General features: G+C 43.4%; 1 protein-coding gene across 6 annotated transcripts in view; it reads right to left on the bottom strand.

The window, feature by feature from the left end:
* plekhn1 (pleckstrin homology domain containing N1) overlaps positions 1–25605 on the bottom strand; it is a 57298-nt gene that overhangs the window by 11011 nt on the left and 20682 nt on the right. For 3 of the 6 annotated variants that reach the window (XM_043676125.2, XM_043676126.2, XM_043676127.2), the window contains 11 exons: positions 22593–22732; positions 19564–19713; positions 18082–18162; positions 14527–14605; positions 13293–13447; positions 12105–12344; positions 10371–10583; positions 8692–8904; positions 7423–7662; positions 3464–3691; positions 683–731 (listed from right to left, as the gene is read on the bottom strand). In XM_043676125.2, the coding sequence (XP_043532060.2) occupies positions 683–731; positions 3464–3691; positions 7423–7662; positions 8692–8904; positions 10371–10583; positions 12105–12344; positions 13293–13447; positions 14527–14605; positions 18082–18162; positions 19564–19713; positions 22593–22732 (1788 nt within the window). The remainder of the gene's footprint in view (positions 1–682; positions 732–3463; positions 3692–7422; positions 7663–8691; positions 8905–10370; positions 10584–12104; positions 12345–13292; positions 13448–14526; positions 14606–18081; positions 18163–19563; positions 19714–22592; positions 22733–25605) is intronic. The other 3 variants (XM_043676130.2, XM_043676129.2, XM_043676131.2) reach the window with 2 other exon arrangements.

The following is a 25605-nucleotide window of genomic DNA, read 5'->3' as shown; positions in this document are numbered from 1 at the left end:
GGCAGCAGATTTTCCTTCCTGAAAGGACTTGAGTGAGCCGGATGAGTTTCACCAACGGTCAATAATAGTTTCATAGTCAGTCACCGATAATAAGACTGGCATTCAACTTATTGATTTTAAATGCCACCAGCTACTATGGTGGGTTTTGAACACCAGGGTCTAATGACATTACTACTATATCAGCACATCCAATCAAACATACTGCTGTGGGTCTGGAGTCACATGTAGGGCAGACCAGGTAAAGATGGCAGATCCCTTCCCTGATGGGCAATAAGTGAACCAGCTGGGCTTTTTTTTGTGGTAATGAGCGATCATTTTATGATCACCATCACTAAGGCCAGTTTCCAATGCTGGATTAATTGAATTCAAATTCCACTAACTGCTCTGGTGGGGTTTGAACCCAAACCCTCAGAGTGGCAGTGGGTTCTGGATTTCTATCCCGTGACATTACACCATGTCACCATCTCCCCAGCCCAGTCTCTTGGACATAGGTAGAGTGTCTGATCAATGGGGAACTCCGGTTCCTATTGGCTGTAGGGCCAATGCCTGGTACCTAGAAGCTTCCAGCTCATTGGACAGTTGCCGAGTAAGTAACTGTCTGAAAATTGCCATCTTATTGGAGCAACGGCCATACTCTTGGGGGTAAAACTATTCAGTTTTTTTTTAAAATGGGGTTATGTACCTTTTGAACAATGGATAGGAAAACCAGCACTTCCTCTCCGCGATACTTCCTGCAAAAGAGGAGGGATGGTTGAGAATGGAAAAATTGTACGGGTTGAATACAATAGCACTTTGAGTAATGAACATGACTGTATTTGACTGAATTCTCTCTTTGAGAGCTAGAATAAAAAATTAGATGCGGTAACACCCTGGGACCTCTATGATTTTCCATTCCCCGGAGGTGACAGGAAGGGAAATAATGCAGTGAGTCAATTTAGTGCTGGGTGCAAAAGGTCCAGGGGAATTGCTGAACTCGCCACCTATTAAAAGGTCATTAAGTGGTCAATTAATGGTCATTTGAGGGCCTTAATTCACCACCTTCCTGGTCAGCTGCCTCCCCACTGGGCAAGGTGAGATGGCTGGTTTTCTGATTGGGACCCATGCTGCCTGCCACATTAGCCCCAATCTTGGAACTATTAGATGGTGGGAAATAAGGTGACCTATGAAAGCTAACCCTCTCGCCTTGCACCCCTCTGACATACAACCCTCTCCATGTGACATGAGAAGAAAGATAAAACAAACCTCACTTCCTCATCGCTGGACCCACTGAGGTGGAGGCTTCAACCAGACGACCATAGGACCCAGAGTTTGCTGGGCCTTGAGGCCAGCAGCATCTGGTGACCCAAATGGTCAGTATCAAGGCCTGTGATTAGTGGGATGTGGTTCACCTGTCAGTTCTTCTTGAGTTGATTGGGTGGGTGGTTGGCTGAGTTATCTTGCCAGTTGGAGGTGGACATGTTAGTTGGCATCTAACATGGTTGCCACAATGCTCAGAAGAAAATAGACAAAACTCTCCCCCAAAGGCCATCAATGCACTACATGTTGAGGGAAACATCAGCCATAATTCTCTTACTTCTGTCCCTAAATCCTGAGCATTGATTCTGCTAGAATTTATTTCAATTATTCTTCAATCAGAAGTTGCAACCACTCAAAGGAATAATAATTGAAGGAATATATTAACCTGAAATGATATTTGGAGTGTAAACTATACTTTTGTAGATTCATCCACATTTCTTTTCAATGGTTGCAGTTAAACAATTTCATAACAACTTTATTATTAATCGTTAAGGTATGAGCTGATAATAGATGCGGTCTTATATTTGAGACATACGCCAAGAGAAATCATTGATAATCAAGCAAACAACATTAGTCAGCGTTAGTATGTGCTTCAGACAGAGATTTATGACCTTTGTACAACTGGTGCAAACTGATTCTCTCTTTCTGTTTGCAGAGCTGGGAATTTGTGTTGCAGACATTTCGTCCCCTGTCTCGGTGACATCCTCAGTGCTTGGGAGCCTCCTGTGAAGAGCTTCTGTGATCTTTCCTCCGGCATTTGTAGTGGTTTGAATCTGCCGCTTCCGGTTGTCAGTTCCAGCTGTCCGCTGCAGTGGTCGGTATATTGGGTCCAGGTCGATGTGCTTATTGATTGAATCTGTGGATGAGTGCCATGCCTCTAGGAATTCCCTGGCTGTTCTCTAAGTTTATACTCGATGGAAACATCACAGAAGCGCTTCACAGGAGGCTCCCAAGCACTGAGGATGTCACCTAGACAGGGGACGAAACGTCTGCAACACAAATTCCCAGCTCGGCGAACAGAACCACAACAATGAGCACCCGAGCTACAAATCTTCTCACAAACTTTGAATCTCTCTTTCCCTGTCCTGGGTTAATCCAGGTAACGCAGTAAATAATGGGGTTTTTGTAGCACAGTGATAATGTCCCTACCTCGGATCCAGGAGGCCTTTGCTCAAGTCTCATCTGCTCTAGAAGTGTGCGATAACACCTCTGAACAGGATGGTCAAAAACTGAAAATAAGAACTTTTAGGGCGACACGGTTACTCAGTGGTTAGCACTGCTGCCTCATAGCACCAGGGTCTCAGGTTCGATTCTAGCCTCGGGCAACTGTTTGTGTGAAGTTTACACATTCTCCCTGTGTCTGTGTGTGTTTCCTCCCACACTCCAAAGATGTGCAGGTTAGGTGGGTTGGCCATGATAAATTGCCCATAGTGCTAGGTGCATTAGTCAGGAGGGAAGTGGGTCTGGGTGGGGTTACTCTTCGGAGGGTCTGGTTGGGCCGAAGAGCCTGTTTCTGCACTGTAGGGAATCTAACTAAAGGCCATCAAAATTGGATGTTTTGCCACTTGTACATAATAACATTTTGTGTGGCACAGTGGTTAGCACTGCTGCCTCACAGTGCCAATTCCCACCTCAGACAACTGTCTGTGTGGAGTTTGCACATTCTCCCCGTGTCTGCGTGGGTTTCCTCCAGGTGCTCCGGTTTACTCCCACAGTCCAAAAATGTGCAGGTTAGGTGAATTGGCCACGCTAAATTGCCTGTAGTGTTAGGGGCAGGGGTAAATGTAGGGAAATGGATCTGTATGGGTTGCACTTTGGCGGGTCGGTGTGGACTTGTTGGGCCAAAGGGGCTGTTTCCACACTAAGTAAACTAAAAAAAAAACAGCTCAAACACCTTCCGGGACACTCCAAGTGAAGACAAAAAAAAATCCACTATCAGTAAACTGTAGGTCGAGGGACATTTATTTGAAATAGTGTAGGAGAAAGTGAGGACTGCAGATGCTGGAGATCAGAGCTGAAAATGTGTTGCTGGAAAAGTGCAGCAGGTCAGGCAGCATCCAAGGAACAGGAGAATCGACATTTCGGGCATAAGCCCTTCTTCAGGAATGAGGAAATAATGTACCCATTTGTTCCTAACACTATAGCCACAGTCATAACAGAAACATACCTCTCTCATCCAGAAGTGGTCAGCATGAGACACTAACTGTGGATGATATGGTTCTGCGTATGGTGGAGATAGAGGGTCAGCCAAGGGGGTTTCATCGACAAGTGAACAGGAACTGCTCTCAGACAAGGAACATGACGGTAGCGAAGAGCGGGGTACAGACCCCAGTGCCAACAGATGCATGTTACTCCACTGGTCTCTCACCAATAATCCATTTGGTTTGCTGACGGCCTGAAGGAAACAGAAATTTAGATTTTCATTTGTCTTTGAATGACTTTTTTTTTGAGTTCACAAGTTTCTTCAGAGGAAGCAAACTCTGAGGAATAAGACGTCCAATTTCAGGAGGTTAGGATCATGTGCCACCAGACCAAGATTGGACATAGAATCCAGACGGTATAGGAGCAGGCCATTCGGCCCATTGAGTCCACACCAACCCTCCAAAGAGTGTCACACCTGACCCTATCCATGCATTTCCTGTGGCTGATCCACCTAACCAGTACATCTCTGTACACTATGGGTAATTTAGAATGGCCAATCCATCTAACCTGCACATCTTTAGACATATCATCGAGACTCTTGTGATGCAGTTGTAGCATCATGACCTCTGGACCAGGAGGTCTGGCTTCAAGTCACACCCATTCCAGAAGTATGCAATAGCATCTATGAAGAGGGTGATTAGAAAAATATCTAGGTGTAACCTTCTTCTACTCTGTCTCAACAGTGTACCTCAGTCCTAATCTCAGAACAGCAGGTCCCCCTGAACCACGCTGCAATTTCCTCATCCCTATATTACATACAGATCTTCGCATTGCTGGTTGTTGTGTGTTAGCTAGCTCCTGCATCAAACACTGGCTGTATTTTAACAGCACTTCATTGGCTGCAAAGAATTTTGGGACTTCCCAAGATGCTGCAGAAATGCAAATTCTCTCTTCCATTCTGCAATCTTTCTACATGAGATCTACTGACTTGTCATAGGCAGAGAGAATGCTGGAGAAACTCAGCAGGTCTGGCAGCATCTGTAGAGAGAAATAGAGTTAACATGTCGAGTCTGGTCTGACTCTTCTTCAGTTCTGCTTCTGTGAGTTTGTTTCAGATTTCCAGCATCCGCAATGTTTTGCCCTTACTGTCTCTGTGTTGCACCGAGCTGTGAACTGGTTTGCCCTTTGCTCGAAACTAGGTCAGTGAGCTCGCAGAAGGGATTATCATCCTACTGAAAGGAATTCAGGTCAGATTCCAGAAGCATTCTGAACGTTTGGAAGATCCCCAGGTGCACAGAGCTACCTATTTTTGTATTATTACTTGCTTACCCACAAACGCATCATCAGGTTAACATTCTGGTGACACATTGTTTGGAATGGCTGTTTTCTCAGATGGTAGACTGTGGAGCACCTGTTGAGTACAGCATGGCACCACAATAATTTGCATTGGAATGCGTCAATGTCTTGCAACACTTGCTTGTAAATAAACCACTTCCTGTCATTCTTTGATCATTGCTGATAATTATTCCTAAGTTCATTGCTGAGCAGGATTCTTATCTTTTCTGGCACATTGTCTTCTTTTGATTGATCCACAGGATATAGGTGTCAACTGACACAGCCAGCAGTTATTGCCTATCCCTCAACTGGCCTTGAACGGAGTCACTTGCTGTGCCACTTCAGAAAGCAGTTGTGTCAACCACATTGCTGTGACTCTGGAGTCACATGTAGGCCAAACATACTTCCCCAAAGTGTGCCAGAGGGGATTTTCCTGGTCATCATTACCGATACTGGGTAGACAAACAGGAGGCTGGAGGAACACAGCTAGCCAGGGGCAGCGTCAGGAGGTGGAGAAGTCAACGTTTCGGCTGTAACCTTTCTTCAGGACCGGTCTGAATCGTTGCCCTCTCCATCTCCTGAAGCTGCCTGGCTTGCTGTGTTCTTCCTGCCTCCTGCTTGTCTACCTTAGATTCCAGCATCTGCAGTTTTTTTGTCTCGAACCATCATTACTGATACTGGCTTTCTATTCCAAATTTAGTAGTTAATTAAATGGATTGTATAATCCCTACAGCGTGGAAGCAGTCCATTCAGCTCCTTGAGTCCATACCAATCCTCAGAACAGCATCTCACCCAGGTCCACCCCTCCCTCCACCATTCTTGTAATCCTGCGTTTCCCATGGCCAATCCATCCTAACCTGCACATCTTTAGACTGTGGGAGAAAACTGGAGAACCTGGAGGAAACCCACATAGACACGGGGAGAACGTGCAAACTCCACACAGTCAGTCACCTGAGGTAGAGTCAAACCCAGGTCCCTGGTGCTGTGAGGCAGCAGTGCTAACCACTGAGCCACCATGCCGCCCTATATAACATACTGTGGATACTGGAAATCTGAAACAAACACAGAGAGAACGCTGGAGAAACTCAGCAGGTCTAGCAGCATCTATGGAGAGAGGGAAACAGTTAACATTTTGAGGCTGGTATGACTCCTTCAGAGTTCTCAAAGGTTAACTCCCTCCACAAATGCGGCCAGACCTGCTGAGTTTCTTCAGCATTCCCTAAATGAGGAAGTGGTGGAGGCTGGTACAATTGCAACATTTAAAAGGCATCTGGATGGATATTTGAATAGGAAGGTTTTGAAGGGATATGGGCTGGGTGCTGGCAGGTGGGACTTGATTGGTTGGGATATCTGGTTGGCATGGACGAGTTGGACTGAAGAGTCTGTTTCCATGCTGTACATCTCTATGACTCTATATGCGTATATCTATGTGTGTGATCTATGTATTCATCACAGGACCATTGGGCTGCTCTCTTATTACAGAGGGACAACTGGTGCTGGGTTTAAGCTGAGGCTCACCATGCTTCAGGCAAGGGGGAAGGTTGAGAAAGTGTTAAAGTGCAATACACTGGACAATGGAAGCTGAACAAAAAGGCAAACATAATATTTTCACTAAAATTGTCAGGAGGCAGGTTATCTCGTCACTTGGTCCACAAATCCCACATTTCTCACCAGTTTTGCCCTGCCCCGAGCATACCATTCCACTCCTCCCAAGAAACCATGGAAGCATTTTGTCTGGTGTCATAGAACATTACAGCGCAGTACAGGCCCTTCGGCCCTCGATGTTGCGCCGACCTGTGAAACCAATCTGAAGCCCATCTCACCTACACTATTCCATTTTCGTCCATATGTTTATCCAATGAGCATTTAAATGCCCTTAAAATTGGCAAGTCTATTTCTGTTGCAGGCAGTGCATTCCATGCCCCTACTCTGAGTAAAGAAACTACCTCTGACATCTGTCCTATATCTATCACCCCCCCCAATTTAAATGGGCAGCATGGGGGCTCAGTAGTTAACACTGCTGTCTCACGGTGCCAGAGACCCAGGTTCGATTCTGTGTGGAGTTTGCACATTCTCTGCGTGGGTTTCCTCCGGGTGCTCTGGTTTCCTCCCACAGTCCAAAGAGGTGAATTAGCCAAGACTAATTTGTCCACAGTATTCAGGGAGGTGTAGGTTGGGTGCATTAGTCAGGGGTTATATGTAGGGGAATGGGTCTGGGTGGGTTACTCTTCGGAGTTTTGGTGTGGATTTGTTGGGCCAAAAGGACCTGTTTCCACATGGTAGGGATTCTATGATTTATGAAAGCTACGCCCCCTCGTGCTAGTCATCACCATCCGAGGAAAAAGGCTCTCACTGTCCATCCTATCTAACCTTTGTGAAGATGTGTTTAACTGGGTACCAACTCTTCTGGGAGTGCGATTAGCAGAGAGGAATGTGCGGGGGTGAGGTGGACGAGGGGTTAAGAGAGCAAGCAGGACATTCTCGTTATCCCTCCCCAGCCAAACAATTCAGCCCAATTTCTCAGCTGGATGGTCCTTCAGTCTGATATATGAATACTGCGATTTTCTCTCTCATAGATGATGGCTGACCTGCTGAGCACTTCCTGCTTATCTGATGAGAAATACGTGTGCATTTGACGTGTGTACTTACCCCCACATCAGACAGCCTGCCTGAAGATGGGGTTAATTGCTTCTTGGCAGCTGTGAACGGTTCAGCATATAGAGGTGATGAAGGGACACCAAGACGCCTGGGTGGGAATGGATACAGATTCTTTCCAAAACTGCCATTGGACCTGGTCGGTGGCTGTGACAACGCAAGTGTCTTTCGAAGAGGTATGTTCTGATCTGCCCTTCCATTTGGTAACGGTGAAGAATTGTGTCTGGACACGGGCTGAAAGACAATAGAATTATGAATACTCCATCTTTATCAAGGATTTTGCAAACTGTGCTATAAATATAAAAGTGTTCCTTAAAAAAAACGTCCTCACTGCAAGTAGAGCCAATGCTTATCACAGGGATTCTGATGAATTGGATTCCTATCCGCTAAAGAATGTAAATAAAATTGCCCTTGTCTGCTTTTTGAATTCTCTCAAACCATGCAACATTGTCAGTTTAGTGCCATTGAGAAGACTGATCATTCCTTTTTTTTTTGTCTGTTTTGGCACCAACTCAAGTGAAATCCTCACCACGTCAGAATTTTGGTCATTTGGATTTATCAATTCTCCGTACTGCCCTTTCCAAGGAAGCTGTGCTACCTTGGTGAGCAGCTGAATCTCTCGACTGCCTTTCCTAACAGAGATGGAGAAGAGGCGGGTTGTAGCAATGAAGGAGCAGGGCTCCGAAAGCTGGTGGTTTCAAATAAACCCATTAGACCATAATCTGGTGTCATGTGACTTCAGACTCCAAACTTTACAGCCTGCAACTCAGTCAAAATTCACAATTACATATAGCGATTACATATTTTATTCACATATTTTAAGGAAGCTTTAATCCATTTAATACAAATTAACAGGGCATGTTAACGTGCTTAGTACTGCACAGTGGAACTCTAACCTCCAATATTAGAGTGGTGCTGGAAAAGCACAGCAGGTCGGGCAGTATCCGAGGAGCAGGAAAGTCAATGTTTCGGGCAAAAGCCCTTCATCAGGGGTCCTGCCCAAAACGTTGATCTTCCTGTTCCTCGGATACTGCCTGACCTGCTGTGCTTTTCCAGCACCACTCTAATCTTGACTCTAATCTCCAGCATCTGCAGTCCTCACTTTTGTCCGATCTCCAATAGTCTCACTAGGTTCAAAGCAAGTAGATTAAAATATTTCCTGATATACTCAGGTGTTGGATGCTTCCTTATTCTGACCTTTGGGTACTAAGCATTTGTATATTTGACCCAGTTCTACCTTTCTCCTCGCCCAATATTGCTCACCTCTCTGAGCCAAACAGGCCTTGCAGGTGGGGCTGGCTGTAATCTAAATGGCATGTAAGGTACGGTGTACGTTGGAGACAGAGCATTGTTGAAACTTTCCTCGCTCGGTGAATCGTCGATTGTGATGCTGCCAGGCTGCAATGAAATATTGGTTCCTGATGTCCTGAAGTTTCTTGACTGCAGATGTTTTGATGAACCTTGACTGTTGACCATCTGAAATAAGTAGAAAAGAAGATTTATGTCAGCATACTCAGCAACCATAATTCAATGCAAAAACAACCTCAAGGTGTTTTTGACCAAATACAAACCTTGACATTAAGGTCAGCTCAACGGTTTAAAACAAGCTTTTATTTATCAAACTTTTCACAACCTGGGTATATATACACATGCACGTTCACACACACAAACACACAGAAGTGTGGGCTGCACTCTCTAGGGGTTTATGTGTGGTAAGTGGAAGATTTTGAAAAATCACAACAGTATAGTCCATTTAAATGTCATTCAAGTGCACTGATACTATTAAAGGGAAGGTTTAGATCACATGACAGGACAATAGAGAGATTTCTTTCATCCTTTCGTGGGAAGTGGGTATCTCTGGCAAGGCCAGCATTTATTACCAATTCCAAATTGCCCAAAGGGCAGTTAAAGAACAGTAGATTTCCCTCCCGAAAGGATATTAGTGAACCAGATGGGGTTGGGTGTCCCCAGCCACCTGATGAAGGAGCAGCGCTCCGAAAGCTAGTGCTTCCAAATAAACCTTTTGGACTATAACCTGGTGTTGTGTGATTTTTAACTTTGTACACCCCAGTCCAACACCACATCTCCAAATCATGAATTTAATGGGATCCTCCCTTCTCTGTAAAGAGACAAAGAATTGACAGTCGGCAAACTTTGGTCTTACAACTAGATTGCAGGAGTGGCCTAAGCAGGAAAATGAAGACAATTGTCAAACAAATAGGAAACAGTGCAACTTGAAGCGATGTCAAAAGCTATTACAAGGGGGCATAGCTTTAAATTAAGGGGTGGTAGGTATAGGACAGATGTTAGGGATAGATTCTTTACTCAGCGAGTCGTGAGTTCATGGAATGCCCTGCCAGTAGCAGTGGTGGACTCTCCCTCTTTATGGGCATTTAAACGGGCATTGGATAGGCATATGGAGGATAGTGGGCTAGTGTAGGTTAGGTGGGCTTGGATCGGCGCAACATCGAGGGCCAAAGGGCCTGTACTGCGCTGTATTCTTCTATGTTCTATGTTCTATGTTCAAAACAAGCTTCAGCCTAAGACTTCTGGCTTATAATCAGGCAGGTAGCTATTAGGCAAAAACAAGTAAGAGGGTTTCTGAGGTCATTTGGAGAACTTGAGGTGAACAGTATAGATGTTCTCAAGGGCAAGCAAAATATATGGAAACAAAAAAATGCAATGACCATTCTGAGATTCCATAGGGAAGTGGGACTAACTCTTCCAAACAGCCAGCATAGAAAAATCAAATTCCATACTTCAATGGGGGAGAAGGGGAGTGAAGCATATGCTGATACGATTGGATGAAGCAGATTTATATTAATGCCAGTACAAACTAGGTAGGCTGAATGGCCTGCTTCTGTGCTATTAACCAAGTAATTCTATGTTATCCATCATTGAAATAATTACAAATAATCTGCAAATTTGACCTCTCTACTTACATTTTGATGGGAGGATCTGCCCCCAGAACCTGCTGGCTGCATTTTCAAAGCTGGAAAGGGATCCGTATAGCCCAAGGACAAGCGATTTTCAGCAATAAGTGCATTTTCTGACGTCGAAGGTGGAGGCTGGGACAGGGCAAGGACATTTTGCCCCGAGAACCTCATACTGCTTCCACGGATTGGCAGGGGCGAAGAGCTGTGCTTGTGTGCAGACTGGAATGAATACAGACCATGACTACAGCTGAAACACTTGAACATCCAAAGGGCACTTATTTGGCATATCATCCTCTTACAGAACAATTAACAACACATTCCATGAAGCAAATGCAATGCAAGAGTACAGTAACCACCTGAACACACGCGAGACAAGCTGCATTAGGACCCTGTTCAAAAGGGCTATTACACACTGCAGCAACCCTGACCTGCAAAGAGAGGAAGAAGAACACCTCTACAGAGTCTTCACAGAGAACAGATATCCCGCAACTTCATCCACAGATGCCTAACAGACAAACAACGCATCAAGAACATGCCACGACCCAACACACTAACCATGCTACTTTATATAAAAAACACCTCGGAACTAACACCCAGATGACTCTGACCACTCAGACAGCCCATAAACTGACAGCCATGCTCAGACAACAACTCACAGGAACAAAAGACCCTAGACCCATCGTGTGCAGGACAAACAGTGGACAACATTCCATGCAGAGAATGCACAATATATGGCAAACAGGCAGACAACTTGCAATCCACATTCATGAATATCAACTAGCGACTAAACACCACAACCAGCTGTTCCTAGTATCTCTACACACAGATGACAAGGACCACAACTTTGACTGGGACAACACAATAGTAATAGGTCAAGCCAAACTGAGGACAGCCAGAGAATCCCTAGAAGCATGGCACTCATCCACAGACTCCATCAATAAACACACTGATCCAGACCAGTATACTGACCGCTGCAACGAACAACCAGAACCGACAACTAGAAGCACAAAGCCAAATAAATTCCAACCGACACATTACAGCAGAGCTTCACAGAAGGCTCCTCAGCACTGAGGATGTCACCCAGACAGGGGACAAAACATCTGCAAACCAACTTCCCAGCTTGGCAAACTTACCCACAACAACTGCGAGTTTAACCGATGTCAGATCTGCTTCCACCTTTCACTCAGCTAGAAGTGAAACTTATTATGCCATGTTTTGAAGTGTAGGGAAGTCTCCCAATACTTGGTCAACATCCCTTCTTCAGCCAGAACTAACTAAAACTAAATAACTGGTATTTGATATCACCATTGAACATGGACCTTCCTATATGCAAGTTTCATGTCATTGAGTCATATAGTACAGAAGAGGCCCTTCAGCCTATCAAGTCTGTGTTGAGCTATTTGCACTAATCCCATGTTCCAGTTTTTAGCCCATAGCCTCAAATGCTATAATGTTTCAAGCACTCATCCACATACATTTTAAAGTTTGTGAGACTTCCCATGTCTACTACCATCCCAGGCAGTACCCTCCAGCCCAGATTATGAACTGACCAGAAATAATTCATTGCATTTGGAACATTTTTATTTGTTTCCAGGAGTGGTAATAAATCGTTGTATCTCTGCAAATCTCACTTCCTCTTCTTCTTCATAGTGTCTTTAATTTAAATAAAAGAACTCGGCAATATTTATACAGAATTGTAAGATAATTTCGCAATATTTTATCGAATAAAATATCACTTACTGAATTAAGTGTGAAAGGTTCAGCGGGTGCGGAGAGTCTCATTGGAGGAGGTGTGTAAGGCTCAGCATAATCAGGAGGGTTGATTGGATGCGTTGTATTCGTAGTAACCAGTGTGGGTAAGTCTTCTGATATGGAAATCATTTCGACTGGTTTCTGGGGAAATGTGAATACTCCGTACACTGTCATCGGGCTGTCGTCATGCCGGAGTGATCCCAGTGAAGGATTGACCTTGTCTGCAAACTATAATTAATGAAGGTTTTAATCACAAAGCAATAACAAGACGACAAAAAAAAAAGGCAATCTGGAATTAATGAGTTTAATATGGATTCTTGTAAAAACCCACAAGTTCACTAATCTCCTTTAGGAACGGAATCTGCCATCCTTACCTGGTCTGGCCTACATGTGACTCCAGACCCACAGCAATATGTTGATTCTTTACTGCATTCTGGGCAATTTGGGATGGGCAATAAATGCCAGCGATTCCCTCATCCAGCGAATGAATAAATAAAAAACTACAAATTTTGTCGACGGTTAAAGTTAGATTGTAGTCAGATGAAATGGTGTTTCGGATGTGACTACTATCCAATCCCATCTGTAATTGACTCCACTATCTCATGTAGCATATATAGTCTGCACTGAATCTTTCAAAGTCAATTCAATCCATGGAAATAATTGAATTATCCAAAAATCTGAATCATGCAATGGAAGGATAGAACTCAAAGCAAATCTGAATAACTTTCACTTAAGGGGAATGACAGCATCTCATTTCTACTTCTTCATGAAATAACTCGCAGGTTGCCAATGGAAAGCCACAACTCCAAAATGGCAAATTGCATGAGAGTATGATTAACCCACACGTACTTGACGTTAATCTGTCCGCGATTTGACTGAGCATCCCACCCAAATGTTACAAAGGGGCTAAACGTTTTTGTTAATATTGTGGAGAAAGGAATTTCACCCAAATGTGTCCACATCCTCTGATGCTAATGGAGCAAACTTCCAAGCAAATAATGAATACACTCAGTAATGTGGGGAAATCCAAAAACAAATTAATTCAGATCCACTAGTTAATTGGACAAAAAGATGGAATAAAGTCTCCAATTGTTAAAAACGTAAAACTGCTTGTTTCGTGGTCTTTTCCAAGGTTGGATTGTGCAAACATTTGAATGTGTCGTAAATAGCATCTACCTGATCTCTGCACTGTGCAGAATGTTTGTAATCGCGTCCTTTATTAACGATGGAAGCTCTTTGAACTGTGACCCCTGCAGCATTCAGGTGATGTATCAATTTCTGGTGAGCTGTTCTATTCTGTGACGACACTATGATTTGGTTGATCATTTTACCTGAAATATAACAGCAAATATGGAAGAGTGATAATCTATACAAGATTCAGTGGCTGGGAATCTGCTACAGAGCTGATCGCAGATTGATGGGCTCAGTGCAGGACTGACAATTACTCTCTGATACATATTAGTTCTGTTAGGACAGGCACTATTGGGTGGGAAATCTGCTCTGTAAGCATGCAGATCAGGAGATGTATTCATTCAGAATCAAGGAACTTCCTTTAGGAAATGGCATGGGTGTGGTATGAGTGAAGACTAATAAATCTGTGTCTTCTCCTTTTACAGACGTCGTTGTCCCTCCCATATCTGCTTGCAAATCTCAAGACTCACAACCCTCAACGTTCCAACCCCCAACTACAAGCCCTACACATTCCCACGCCCTTTGTTCGCACAAGACACATGTTCAGATCCTTTGATCAAAACAAAACAATAATAGGAATAATTGTAAAACCAAGAACAGCAGATGCTGGGAATTGGAAACAAAACAGGAAGTGCTGGAGAATCTCAGCAGGTCAGGCAGCATCTGTAGAAAAAGAAACAGAGTCAATGTTCTGTTTCCAGTTCTGAAGAAGGGTAATTGGACTCGAAATGTTAAGTTTGTTTTTTCTCTCTCCACAGATGCTGTCAAACCTGCTGAGTTTCTCCAGCACTTCCTGTTTTTGAATTGGAATCAGTGGCTTTGTGTCAAATTGTTATCCTTGTTTGCAAATCCCTCCAGGCCTCTGGTCCCCTTCCTATTTCTGTCACATTCTCCAGTTTAACACACCCGTCTAAGATGTCTCTACACTCCAATTCTCCCTCTCCGAGTTTTCTTTCTCCAACAAAGGCAATGGGAACTCTCAGCATGTAGGCTCTTCTCTCTGGAATTCAGTCTGGACGTCTCTCCTTACCTTTCTGAGCCTCAAAAAGTAGTCTCTCGATGAAGCATTTAGTCTCTTTCGCTAATATAATCTTATGTGGTTAGGCATCAAATTTTATTTGATAATGCTTCTGTGCACCGTTTTGAAATATTTTGCGATTTACAAAGGTGCTACGTGAATACATGTTGCAATCGCGATGGGCGCTTGCCTTGCACTCACCTTCTATCAGCAGTGCATGTGAATCACTGTCAGATTCACCCTGTTCAAATATCGTTATGGCATTAAGTGGAAGCTCTCCCTGTTAGCAAACACAAAGAAAAACAATTATCAACCAGTGTGAGGGTTCTCCTGCTGCAGCCATCATATCGCTATGTCTGAACATAATCAAAGCTAGGTTCAAGTCCCACCTGTTCCAGAGGTGGTTCATAACATCTGTGCACACATTGATTGGGAGAATCTCTACTCTCAGTGTTGCTCATTTATACACAGAATCCTTACAGTGTGGAAGCAGGCCATTCAGCCCATTGAACCTCCAAAGAGCACCCTTCCCAGTCCCCACCTACCAAATACCTGCATTTCCCATTGCTAATCCACCTAGCCTACACATCCCTAAACATTATGAGCAATTTTCCATGGCCAATTCAACTAACCTGCACAATTTTAGACTCTGGGAGGAAAATCCAAAAAAGCACAGAGAATGTGCAAACTCCACAGAGACAATCATCTGAGGGTGGAATCGAACCTGGGTCCCTGGTGCTATGACACAGCAGTGCTAACCACTGAGCCACCCCAAACAATGAAATCCTAGCTTGATTTTAACCAGACAAAGCATTCTGCATATTGTATCGCACACAGTCATATCAATGTTCACTATTCTGTGCTTCTAACCAGCCCAGAATGTGAAGAAAATCAGAAAAGAAAACTAGAATTTAAACAAAGCTATGAAACATTATGTTACAAAAGACACACAATGATGTCAGGACATGTGCATTTCGCAGGATGCCCATGGACCCACAGCACTGCACGCTGGAATGGAGTAAACTGACTTCCACCAACTTCACCTGGGATTAGTTTAGTGAAAGAATTGGTTTAATCAAATCTCTTTATGTCTTTTTTATTGCAGAATTTCTCCTAGATTTCTCCAGTTTTATCTTGAATTGGAGTTTGATAGCTATTAAAAGTTCAGATGGTTGGAACATCCTGTCGGCCGCTTTAATAAAACATGTCATTCACAATTTCCCATTTGTGATATTCTCCAGGAATACAGCTCTCACAAACAGTGGGACTTCACTATCATCCCTTGCATTAGGGACAGTAAGTTGTCAACGTCACAATTCTGTCACACTCAAAAGACTTGTTCAGTAATCTCCTAACATACAGTTTTAGACAGTCATAGAGATCAGAGTCGAAAAGTGTGGCACTGGAAAAGCACAGCAGGTCAGGCAGCATCCGAGGAGCAGGAGAGGTGACATTTCGGACATAAGCCCTTCATCATACCAATGAACAAACACCTAACTATATTAATCTCATTTACTCGCCCTTGGCTCATAGCCTACTATGCCCTGGCGTATTCAATGCTTATCCAGACACTTCTTAAATGTTGTGACAGTACCTGCCTCTACTACCCTCTAGGTAAATTATTCTTCCTCCGATTTCCTCTAAACCACTTGCTCCTTCCCTTAAACTGATTCCCTCTTATCTTGGACAAATATGGCATGGGGAAAGGATTCTCATGCTCGACTCTGTCAATGCGATACATAATGTTGTTTACCTCAGTTAGATCCCCTTCAGCCTCCTCTGCTCCAGGGAAAACAAACCCAGCCTATCCAGCCTCTCCTTATAACTGAGACTTCCATCCCAGGCAGCATCCTGGTGAATCTCCTCTGCACCCCCTCCTGTGCAATCACAACCTCCTAACAGTGTAACAATCAGAACTGCACATGGTATTCCATCTGTGATCTAAACAATCTTTTATAAAGCACTAACAAGACTTCCATACTCCTATATCCTTATTCCTTTCCATAATGACTAATCACTGTCCCCAAAATGTTTGCCCACTGAAACTTCAACCACGTGACCAACTCCTTTCCGAGGATTAGGTTTCACACTGCTCCATCCCTCGTAGAATTATCAATGGACTGCCACTAAAGAATTGACCTGGATTCACTTTAAAAATTCCACCCTCTCCAATCTTTTCACACCAAGATGATCCCAGTTAGCAAAGTTGAAGTCCACTACAACTAGAACCCTGGTTCTCTCACACCTTTCTGCGATTTGCCTGCATATCTGCTCTTCTAACCCCCTCCAACTTTTGGGAGGCCTGTAATATAATCCCAGCAAGGTAATCATCCCTTTTTTATTTCTATGTTCTACCTAGATGGCCTCATTTGAACACCCTTCCAATGCATCTTCCTACTGCAGTGATGGTTTCCTTTATTAATAATGGAAGGCCCTTACCTTGCTTACTTTCCCTGCCCCTCCCCCATTCTGCTTGACAGAGTGAACCCCTGGAATGTCCAGCTGCCTTTCCTGCCTTCCTTCAAATGTGTCTCACTGATTGCAACAATATCATATTCCCACATGCTGATCAATGCTCTAAGTTAATCCACCTTACCAGCCATGCCTCTTGCATTAACATAGGTACAACGTAGCTTTCCATACCTCCCATGTGCCTTATCCTTCAGCTACTGGATTTTCCTGGCATTCCTTCTAGATCTGATTGGATCTTGTTCCTGACTTTATATCTGCTCTGTATCCCATTTCCCCTGCCAGACCAGTTTAAAACCTCCCCAACAACAGGAGTAAACCTCCCAGCAAGGATAATGGAATATTTCAGTTCAGGTGCAACAGCTTCAACAGGTTCCACCTACACCAGAAACAAGCAGTGGTTAGCACTGCTGCCTCACAGCGCCAGAGACCCGGGTTCAATTCCCGCCTTAGGCGACTGACTGTGTGGAGTTTGCACATTCTCCCCGTGTCTGCGTGGGTTTCCTCCGGGTGCTCCGGTTTCCTCCCACAGTCCAAAGATGTGCAGGTCAGGTGAATTGGCCATGCTAAATTCCCCGTAGTGTTAGGTAAGGGGTAAATGTAGGGGTATGGGTGGGTTGCGCTTCGGTGGGTCGATGTGGACTTGTTGGGCCGAAGGGCCTGTTTCCACACTGTAAGTAATCTAATCTAATCCCAATTACCCAAAAATCTAAAGCCCTCCCTCCTATGCCATCCTTTTGGCCAAGTGTTCATCTGACCTATTTTCCTATTCCTATACTCAATAGCATGTGGCATTGGGAGCAATCCAGAGATCACAACTTTAGTGGTCTTCCTCTTTAATCTATTACCTAACTTTCTCAATTCCTACTGCAGGACCTCATTTCTTTTTTACCTACGTCATCGGTACAACACCCCCCCTTCAGAATGCCATGCAGCCAATCTGGAGATATCCCCGACCCTGGCATGACTCACTGAGTCTGTCCCCTCAGTTTGGTTGAGATACCAAAGTGAAGGGAATAAGATTTATGATACAGAATAGCACCAAGTTTAAAAGAATAAGAGGGAGGTTGGATTGTTTTGTGATCAAATTGACACCAGTCTGAGTTTTAAAAGCCCTCAAGATGTAGGAAGAAGGGAAGATTTTGGAAAATAAATGTAGAGTTTTAAAGTACTTGGAGCTCACACAGAAGAAGAGAAACAATTCATATACACTTTGAGGTCACACAAAAAAATTAGACCATGCGTGTTGTAGATATTTTGCAAAATAATTGATAATTGTACTTTTACCTTATAATGTAGGACATGGTTTTCTTCAGACAGAATGAGTAGCGTCGTTGGGAAGAGAACCAGAAGACGGTCATGTTGGTCCTGCAGGGATAGTAAGCACTAATTTAATCAGGAGAGTCAAGGCAGGAGGAGGCCATTCACCCCCATTTCTGCTTTTCATTTAAATCATGCTGGTTTGTTCCTCAACTTTAATTAACAAATTTTCACCTCTGACCTTAGTTTTTGAAAAATGAAGATGTTTCTATTTAAGATATGTCTATTTCCACAATCCTGGTGTCTGTTCCAAATTGGTATAAAGGACGGTTTATCTGCCTCTGATTCAGAATAGGTCATTATACAGCGCAAGGGTCAAACCTTCTCACTTCATGCTGTTAATCTGCAACATTTGGAGGGATACTGAGAACTTAGTGTCAATTGATATCAACAAATAGTTCTTTTGTCTTGTGAGCCAACAATGTAGAAGGTGCCCAAACCAATTTGAGATAAATTATTAACAGCTAGCTGGAAAGTAAGGACCTTCAACCTATATCTGGTTGTAAATCGAACTCCCATGCATACAAGTGCTAATCCTTACACCAAACAAAGCAGCTATGTGCATCCATACAACAGCTCTCATGTAATACAATGTCTCAACGCACTTCACTGGAAAAATTATCAAACAAAATTTAACACCAAGTTTCCAGAGGGGGTATTAGGGTAGGTGACCAAAACCTTGGGGAAAGAGATCAATTCTAAGAAAAGTCTTAAAGCCAGGACGAGGGGTAGAAATTCGGCAAAATTTAAGAAAAGAATTCTGTCATATTGGGACTAAGTGGCCTATGGCACAGCCACTGGGGTGGAAGTTAAAAATCAGGGATGTGCTGAAGGTCAGAACTGAGAAGTGCAGAGAACCCACAAGGTTATTGGGCTACAGATGTCCAGCTTAAAACATATGTTTCTTATCCATTCTCGTAAAGGCTCCAATTATAAAATAATTTTTGTATGATTTAGCAGACCAAATGGTCTACTTCCTTTCCTATTGCTAATGGTCTTAAAAGTGGTAATATGAAAGGGTGCATCTACAGTTGGAGAGGCATCCCTTGCTGCGTATCCTTACGATGTTTGTCAGGAGGATAAATGGCTGTCCTTGCAACTGGCTGTCAAGACAATCAGAGATTGAATAAACAGTCCTGCCGTCTCAAAGTACAAGGATTGATTGAAGCACATGATCCCATTCATAGGTTCAAAGTCCCAGGGAGAGAATATGACATGTTGCCAACTCTCTAGAATTGTCCTGACGTCTCCAGAAACTTAGCTCTTTGACTGCTCAGGACAAATTGACTGGTGGTGGAGGGGGGGCACAAATAATGAAACTGCAGGAATGTTTCCAAGCAGAATTGGCAATAGAGGCAGTACAAATACAATAGACTGAACGGCTTCGTTTTGCACCATAATTATTCTTTCAATGCAGCCCCGTGATGTTATTGTTAATTTTCTGAATACCTGAAAGGGCAAATGCTGTAATTTGTTCTCCGATATCCAGATGACATTGCCCAGGGAGTTGATGTGAGTCCTTTCGCCTCCCTGAATTGGTCGGTTCAGAATTAACATCCTCAGATCAACACTTTTACCACATTGCCCCAGTGAGTTGCGCTGTGTGAAATAAAAATAACAAATGTCCCATAAACACCGAAAGATCTGCAGACACTGGAAATCAAAAACAAAAGCAGAGGATTGCTTGGAAAGGCTCAGGAGGTCTGGCAGCTTCTGTGGAGAGAAATCAGAGTTAACCTTTCGGGTCCAGTGATCCTTTTCCTCAATAACAAATTGTTGACCTTGCGCTGTGTGATAATATCTCAGTAACTTCAGTACAAGTACTGAAGTCAGGGAAGGGCTTATGCCCAAAACGTCGATTCTCCTGTTCCTTGGATGCTGCTTGACCTGCTGCGCTTTTCCAGCAACACATTTTCAGCTCTGAAGTCAGGTGCTCAATATTCTCTGGTATAAAATCCCAGATTCAGTAAACAAAGTCCCCAGAATGCGTGAATATCTCAGTGCCTTTGTGTTATGGGGCATGCATTTGAGAATTTGGATGCTACACTGGTCACCTGTAAAATTTTCTTTGCAAAACAGATAGAAAATTGAGCAGCTTCTGAGTAGAGTAAAGACTCCTTTATGTATGGTATTCCAATGCAGCTTCCAGTCAGTCGAAGGTGTGCCCCCCGATATGTATTTCATAACTGACCCACAGCAGAGCTTCCAGCATCTCAACCAAATCCATAGGTGAGCCCAGACTAGGAACATCAGTCAACTATTTAATTGAAATACTTATCCCTGCAGTTCCATTTTGGGTTGTAGCCCCACAGTGTGACCTTTCCCACTCTCCCCGCAGGTACTCCACTGCCATTCTAATCCTCCGGTATATAAACAAAAGAGGAAAATAAACAGTGCGAACTCTAGAGAAAAGAATGAAGAGATAGGAAGGAATTACGTTGAATGGTTCAAATGACACAATGCTCCAGGAGAGCAATAGCTAAGATAACATCCAGCATCGATAAAAAAAATTCCAGTAACCTATTTGCCAGTCATTGGTATCTGCTAGATTCTGGTACCAATCTGTAGCTAGTATAAACCTTAGGATTAATGTGTAACGACTGAATATCCTGCTAACACTGGGAAGTAAGCTGAGTCACAGAAGCTGTAATGGGTTTACCCAACAAGTTCCAGTCATAAGGGCAGTAGGGTTACTGCAGAATTGGAAGGATCAGCTAATGCTTTTCAACTTTCTCAAATTCAGAATCAAATTGTTGCTGGCTCATCCTTCATGTTCATCTCTTAAGTGTCTATTCCCAGGTGTCCTCCTGGTGCAAGCCTGAAGTCATGCTACATTATCATTGCTGCTGTCCACTCAAATGAGTGTTTAAACTGTGACCCCAATCCAAAACTGGGCACATATTGAAATATCTCAACCTGCCACATGAGCAAGCTGCAGTCATCACCACCATTGCAACTCACAGCATCACAATTCGAGAGCTCTTACTGTGTAAAACTAGCTAAGGCATTCCCCCACAGAATAACTAACTGCGATAGTTTAGTTTCTTTAGTTTATGATCATGTTTGTTTCCACCTGCTATAATAATCTTTAAAGGGCCTCAAAGGGAGATGATGAATGTTTAATGTTATTATTATTTGTTGTTAAAAGATAATACGCAAAGAAACGCTGGGAATGAGATTTAGCTTATTGAATCTTGACAGTGAGAAAGCCATATTGATGGAGCCCAGCACCTTTGCTGTTTTAGAGGCAGTTATAAAAAAGTATGGATTGCATAAAAATCTTCACAAACAGCTGGCATATGCACCCCTTCACAATTCCACAATTCACACAGCAACAATGAAAGATTGTCTGTCCACAACAAAGGCCTTTTTGCTTTTCTCAAGTAGCTACTAGTCACCTACCCAGGATAACTGATGGAATGCACAGTAATCCCAGCTGTGGAGGACAAAGACTTACACTAAGGGCTCCACAGTAACATGGCGTTAAGGTCAAGATGCCTGAAGGGAACAGTCTTTATGAAAAAGGAAGTTATAGGCCCTGGAAGGGCTCAGATTTCCCAACTTAAAGGCATGCCGTAGCTAAAGGCGCAGCGTACACTCCACCTGACCTCTTCCTGCACACCAACATGCCCCTATTCAGTTTCAACTATTGCAGATGAATTCTTCTTGGCGTCATCAGCATCTATACAAAAGGACAGTTCCTGTGTGGGTTGGTGATATGTCATATCTAATGTTTGAACTCCACTCTTAGAGTCTGTTACCAGAGTCCAGTCTCTTACTAAAGCTTTCTCAACCTTCAGCTCTCACAGAGAGAGAGAGAGAGAGAGAGAGAGAGAGAGACACGCGATGAAGGATGTTGCTTCACCAATTGCTTGAGACTGCCTGCTTCCCTGAGCTCCTAGCATATGGTCCTCACCAAAGTGTGGATACCCACAAGGCAATGACTCTCACCATCTCCACCTACATCTAGTGAAGAAGAGAGTGACTCAGTCTAAGCGCTTCTCTGTTTAACACATTGTTTGCAAGGGAGCAATCAGAACAATGGTGCACAGGAGAAGATAAGTCCAGACTGCTTTTCCTTTGACTCACATCCATCTATTTTCTCTCTCACTGTAACTTGCATAAGGAAGTTATGCTCAACCATCCTGACTTTCTTCATTCGTTCATGGAAGGAGGGTGTCGTTGGCTAGGCAGCATTTATTACTCATCCCTAATTGCCCAGAGGGCAGTTAAGGTTCAACCACATTGACTTGGAACTAAATCTGTTTCTTCAGTGTTATTGGATCAAAATCCTGAAAATCCCTTCTTTAGAGCACAGTGGGTGGGGTGGGCGTTCACACCATATGACAGCAATGGTTCCTAGCTGGCTCATCACCACCTTCTCAAGGGCAAATTGGAATGGGCATTGAATGTTGGCTTAGCCAGTGATGCCCACATCCTGTGAAAGGATAAGAAAAGGCAGCTGAAAGTGAACTTACATCAAGCCCTGCGCACGTTTGTGCTCGAGGGGAATCTGCAGTCTTGCTGCTCACTTGTCTTTGCTTGTTGAGATAATACAGCCACTCCTTCACCTCTTTCTCCGTGGAACAGTAAACTGTAAAGGGATGCAGCAGAGGACCTGCAAACAGATAGAGTACATGTACATGCATGTCAGTTGTAAATTCCTGTTAACTCTGCAATGCTGAAACCTGCAGAATGCTGAGCTCCTCCAATTCTGACATTTTGTACACATTGCCAAATCTTCTACCAAAGGTGTCTGTGTCTTCAATCATTTCACCCCAAATCCCTGATATTCCCTCCCTAAACCTTTCCCCTTCCCCCTTTCTCTCATCCCTTAGGATGTTGCTTAAAACTTACCTTTCCAAGCAAGTTTTTTAGTCCTTCTAACTCTTTAAGAGACTTGGTATCAGACTGTGTTGGGTAAGAGATATTTTAACTATGTTAAGCTGTTATATAAATGCAAGTTGCTGCGGTTGACACTTGCAGCTCTTTTCTTGAACTGAGCTATTTTATCTGCAAGTTAGAAAACAGTACGAATATTTTAGATCATCTATTTAAGTTTTTGCATTGGTAGTTTAGGAAAGGAAATTTGGGATCACAGAATGGCATAGAAAGAGGCCATGAGGTCCATTGTGCCTGCACCAGCTTTCTGAATGAGCAACTCATTTGTGACTTTCTCCTCCCATCACATGCTCAGTAATCCTTTCCCAGGAATAGTCTAACTAACTTATAACTCCTCACAAAGAGCAAAAGATTGGAAACCTTGGAAGGGACTTCCACATAAAGTTAGAACTACAGTCTCACTCACAGGAAATGCATTAAAAGTTGCACTGTTTATCAACTGAGTTTTGAACCTTTTAACAACAGTGGAGAGCCAACAGACACCTCCAGCCCATCTGACATTAAAGGAGGAGGCACGAGAGTATCACAGGAACAAATCGTGTCACTCAGGTATCCAAACCATGAGTGAAATAAGAGAGGTTTCTAGGGAAGGTGAGTTGTTGCAACATGAAGTGTTCAGGCATGTGACTGATATAGAGATATGGCTTTACATGGGACTAGCAGATAAATGCGGAAGAAAGATAACGTGATTAGTTTTAGATTATTCCAATCAAGAGCCAGTGCAGCTACCATAATACCATAAGAAACAGAAACTGGAGGAGGCTATTCAGGCCCTAGCGCCTGCTCCACCATTTAATAGGATCATGACTGATCCAGAATTCCACACATCCACTTTCCTGCCCTTTCCCCATAATCCTTGATTCCCCGACTGACCAAGAATCTATCCATCTCAGCCTTAGATACACAGTCAGTTCTGAAAGCGAATTGCCTTTAACGCAATTGAAGAATTCAGACCGTCATTTGTACAACGCAAACCTTCCTTCCCTGTATTGGCTATAATGTGATTCCAGCCCATTAGTTTAAACAGCACAGCTATTATTAGATTTTCTTATAATGTGAGATCGCATGAGAACAGAACTATCGCGTTATCTCAGAACCAACTGCATACACATGGGCTCTAGCCCCAGAAGACTCTGTGGCAAGGAGTTCCAAAGATTCACAACCCTCTGATAGAAGAAATTTCTCCTCATCTCAGCCCTAAATTGGTGCCCTTTTACTCTGAGATTGTGATATAATGGGCCCTTTTCACCTTTATAAACATCTATAGCAATGAAATGAGCACTCCCGGTACCGTTCTAAGACCCGTTCCTTTGTCATGCAGGGCTCTTCAATTCACACTATCTTCTTTGAGTAATCAAATGTTTTGTAACCTTCCCATAATTTGCTGAGAGTCTGGAGTCATACTGATACGTTGCCAAGTTTGCTAGTAAGTTATTTGACAGATAAAAGTATGTGATCTACAAGTAAATGGATCTCAAGGAGATTACAAAACACAAATATCATTCAGAAGCTCCAAAAGCCCTGCAAACAGGATGAGTAGAGTTCAAGTGGTTTCCACCATGAACTGAATCCTGGTAATGAGAATCAGACTCACATCACTTCCAAATACAACAGAGGTCCTCTAAGGTGGAGTTCAGTATGTCAATAACACATTTGTATCTCCGATACAGAACGATGCCAACAACAATGGGTTCAAATCCTCCACCAACTGGGTTTACCATGAAGGACTCTCCCTCTCAACCTTTGGGGTCGCACAATGGCTCAGTCGTTAGCACGAGTGCCTCTCAGCACCAGCGACCTGGGTTCAATCCCAACATCAGGAATGTGTGGAATTTGCACATTCTCCCAGTGTCTGTGCAGGTTTCCTCCAGGTGATCCAGTTTCCTCCCATTGTCCCAAAGATGTGCAGGTTAGGTGGATTGGCCATGCTAAATTGGCCGTAGTGTCCAGGGATGTGCAGGTTAGGTGGATTAGGCATGGGAAATGCAGGGTTATGAGGATGGGGTTGGTCTGGGTGGGACGCTCATTTTAGGGTTGGTAGGGGCTAAATGGCCAATGTTGTCTCCTCACCTTTTCATTTAATGAACCCCTGACCTCCATTACACTCCAGGTAAAAAAACTCCTCAATTCCCCATTAATCCTTCAACTAATTACTTTAAATCTATGTTGTCTGATTATTGAGCTCCCTGTCATTGGAAATAAATCTGTCCCTATCTGTTCTATTTCGATCACTCATAACTTTATATACCTCAAAAACAACTCCCTTTGCCCTCCACTATTAATATCAATGTAAATATCCTGATTATTGTCAAAGGCTTTCATGTCTGACCTCCGTGTAATCAATGCTCATTCAAAACTCACTGAAGTAATAGTTTTGACATCAAGATGGAAAGTACACTGATTGATAAGTTCGACTTAATCACCAAATAGGGCACAGTGCGCACGCAAGTTTTTGATAAAGATATTACGCCACAGCTGCAGGCTGTTTAGTTTATAATTGCCCTGATAACAGACAATAATTTTATTCTCTCATTTGTCATTTCAGTTTCCTTCAAACAAAATAGCCTCTTCACAGTCCATCAGAGCTAT

The sequence above is a fragment of the Chiloscyllium plagiosum genome, unplaced genomic scaffold (assembly GCF_037043375.1).
Source record: "Chiloscyllium plagiosum isolate Xiang-an unplaced genomic scaffold, Cpla_swu_hap1 HiC_scaffold_37, whole genome shotgun sequence".
NCBI lineage: Eukaryota > Metazoa > Chordata > Chondrichthyes > Orectolobiformes > Hemiscylliidae > Chiloscyllium > Chiloscyllium plagiosum.
The sequence above is the reverse complement of the archived record's forward strand: the minus strand, read 5'-3'. Positions and strand labels throughout refer to the sequence as shown.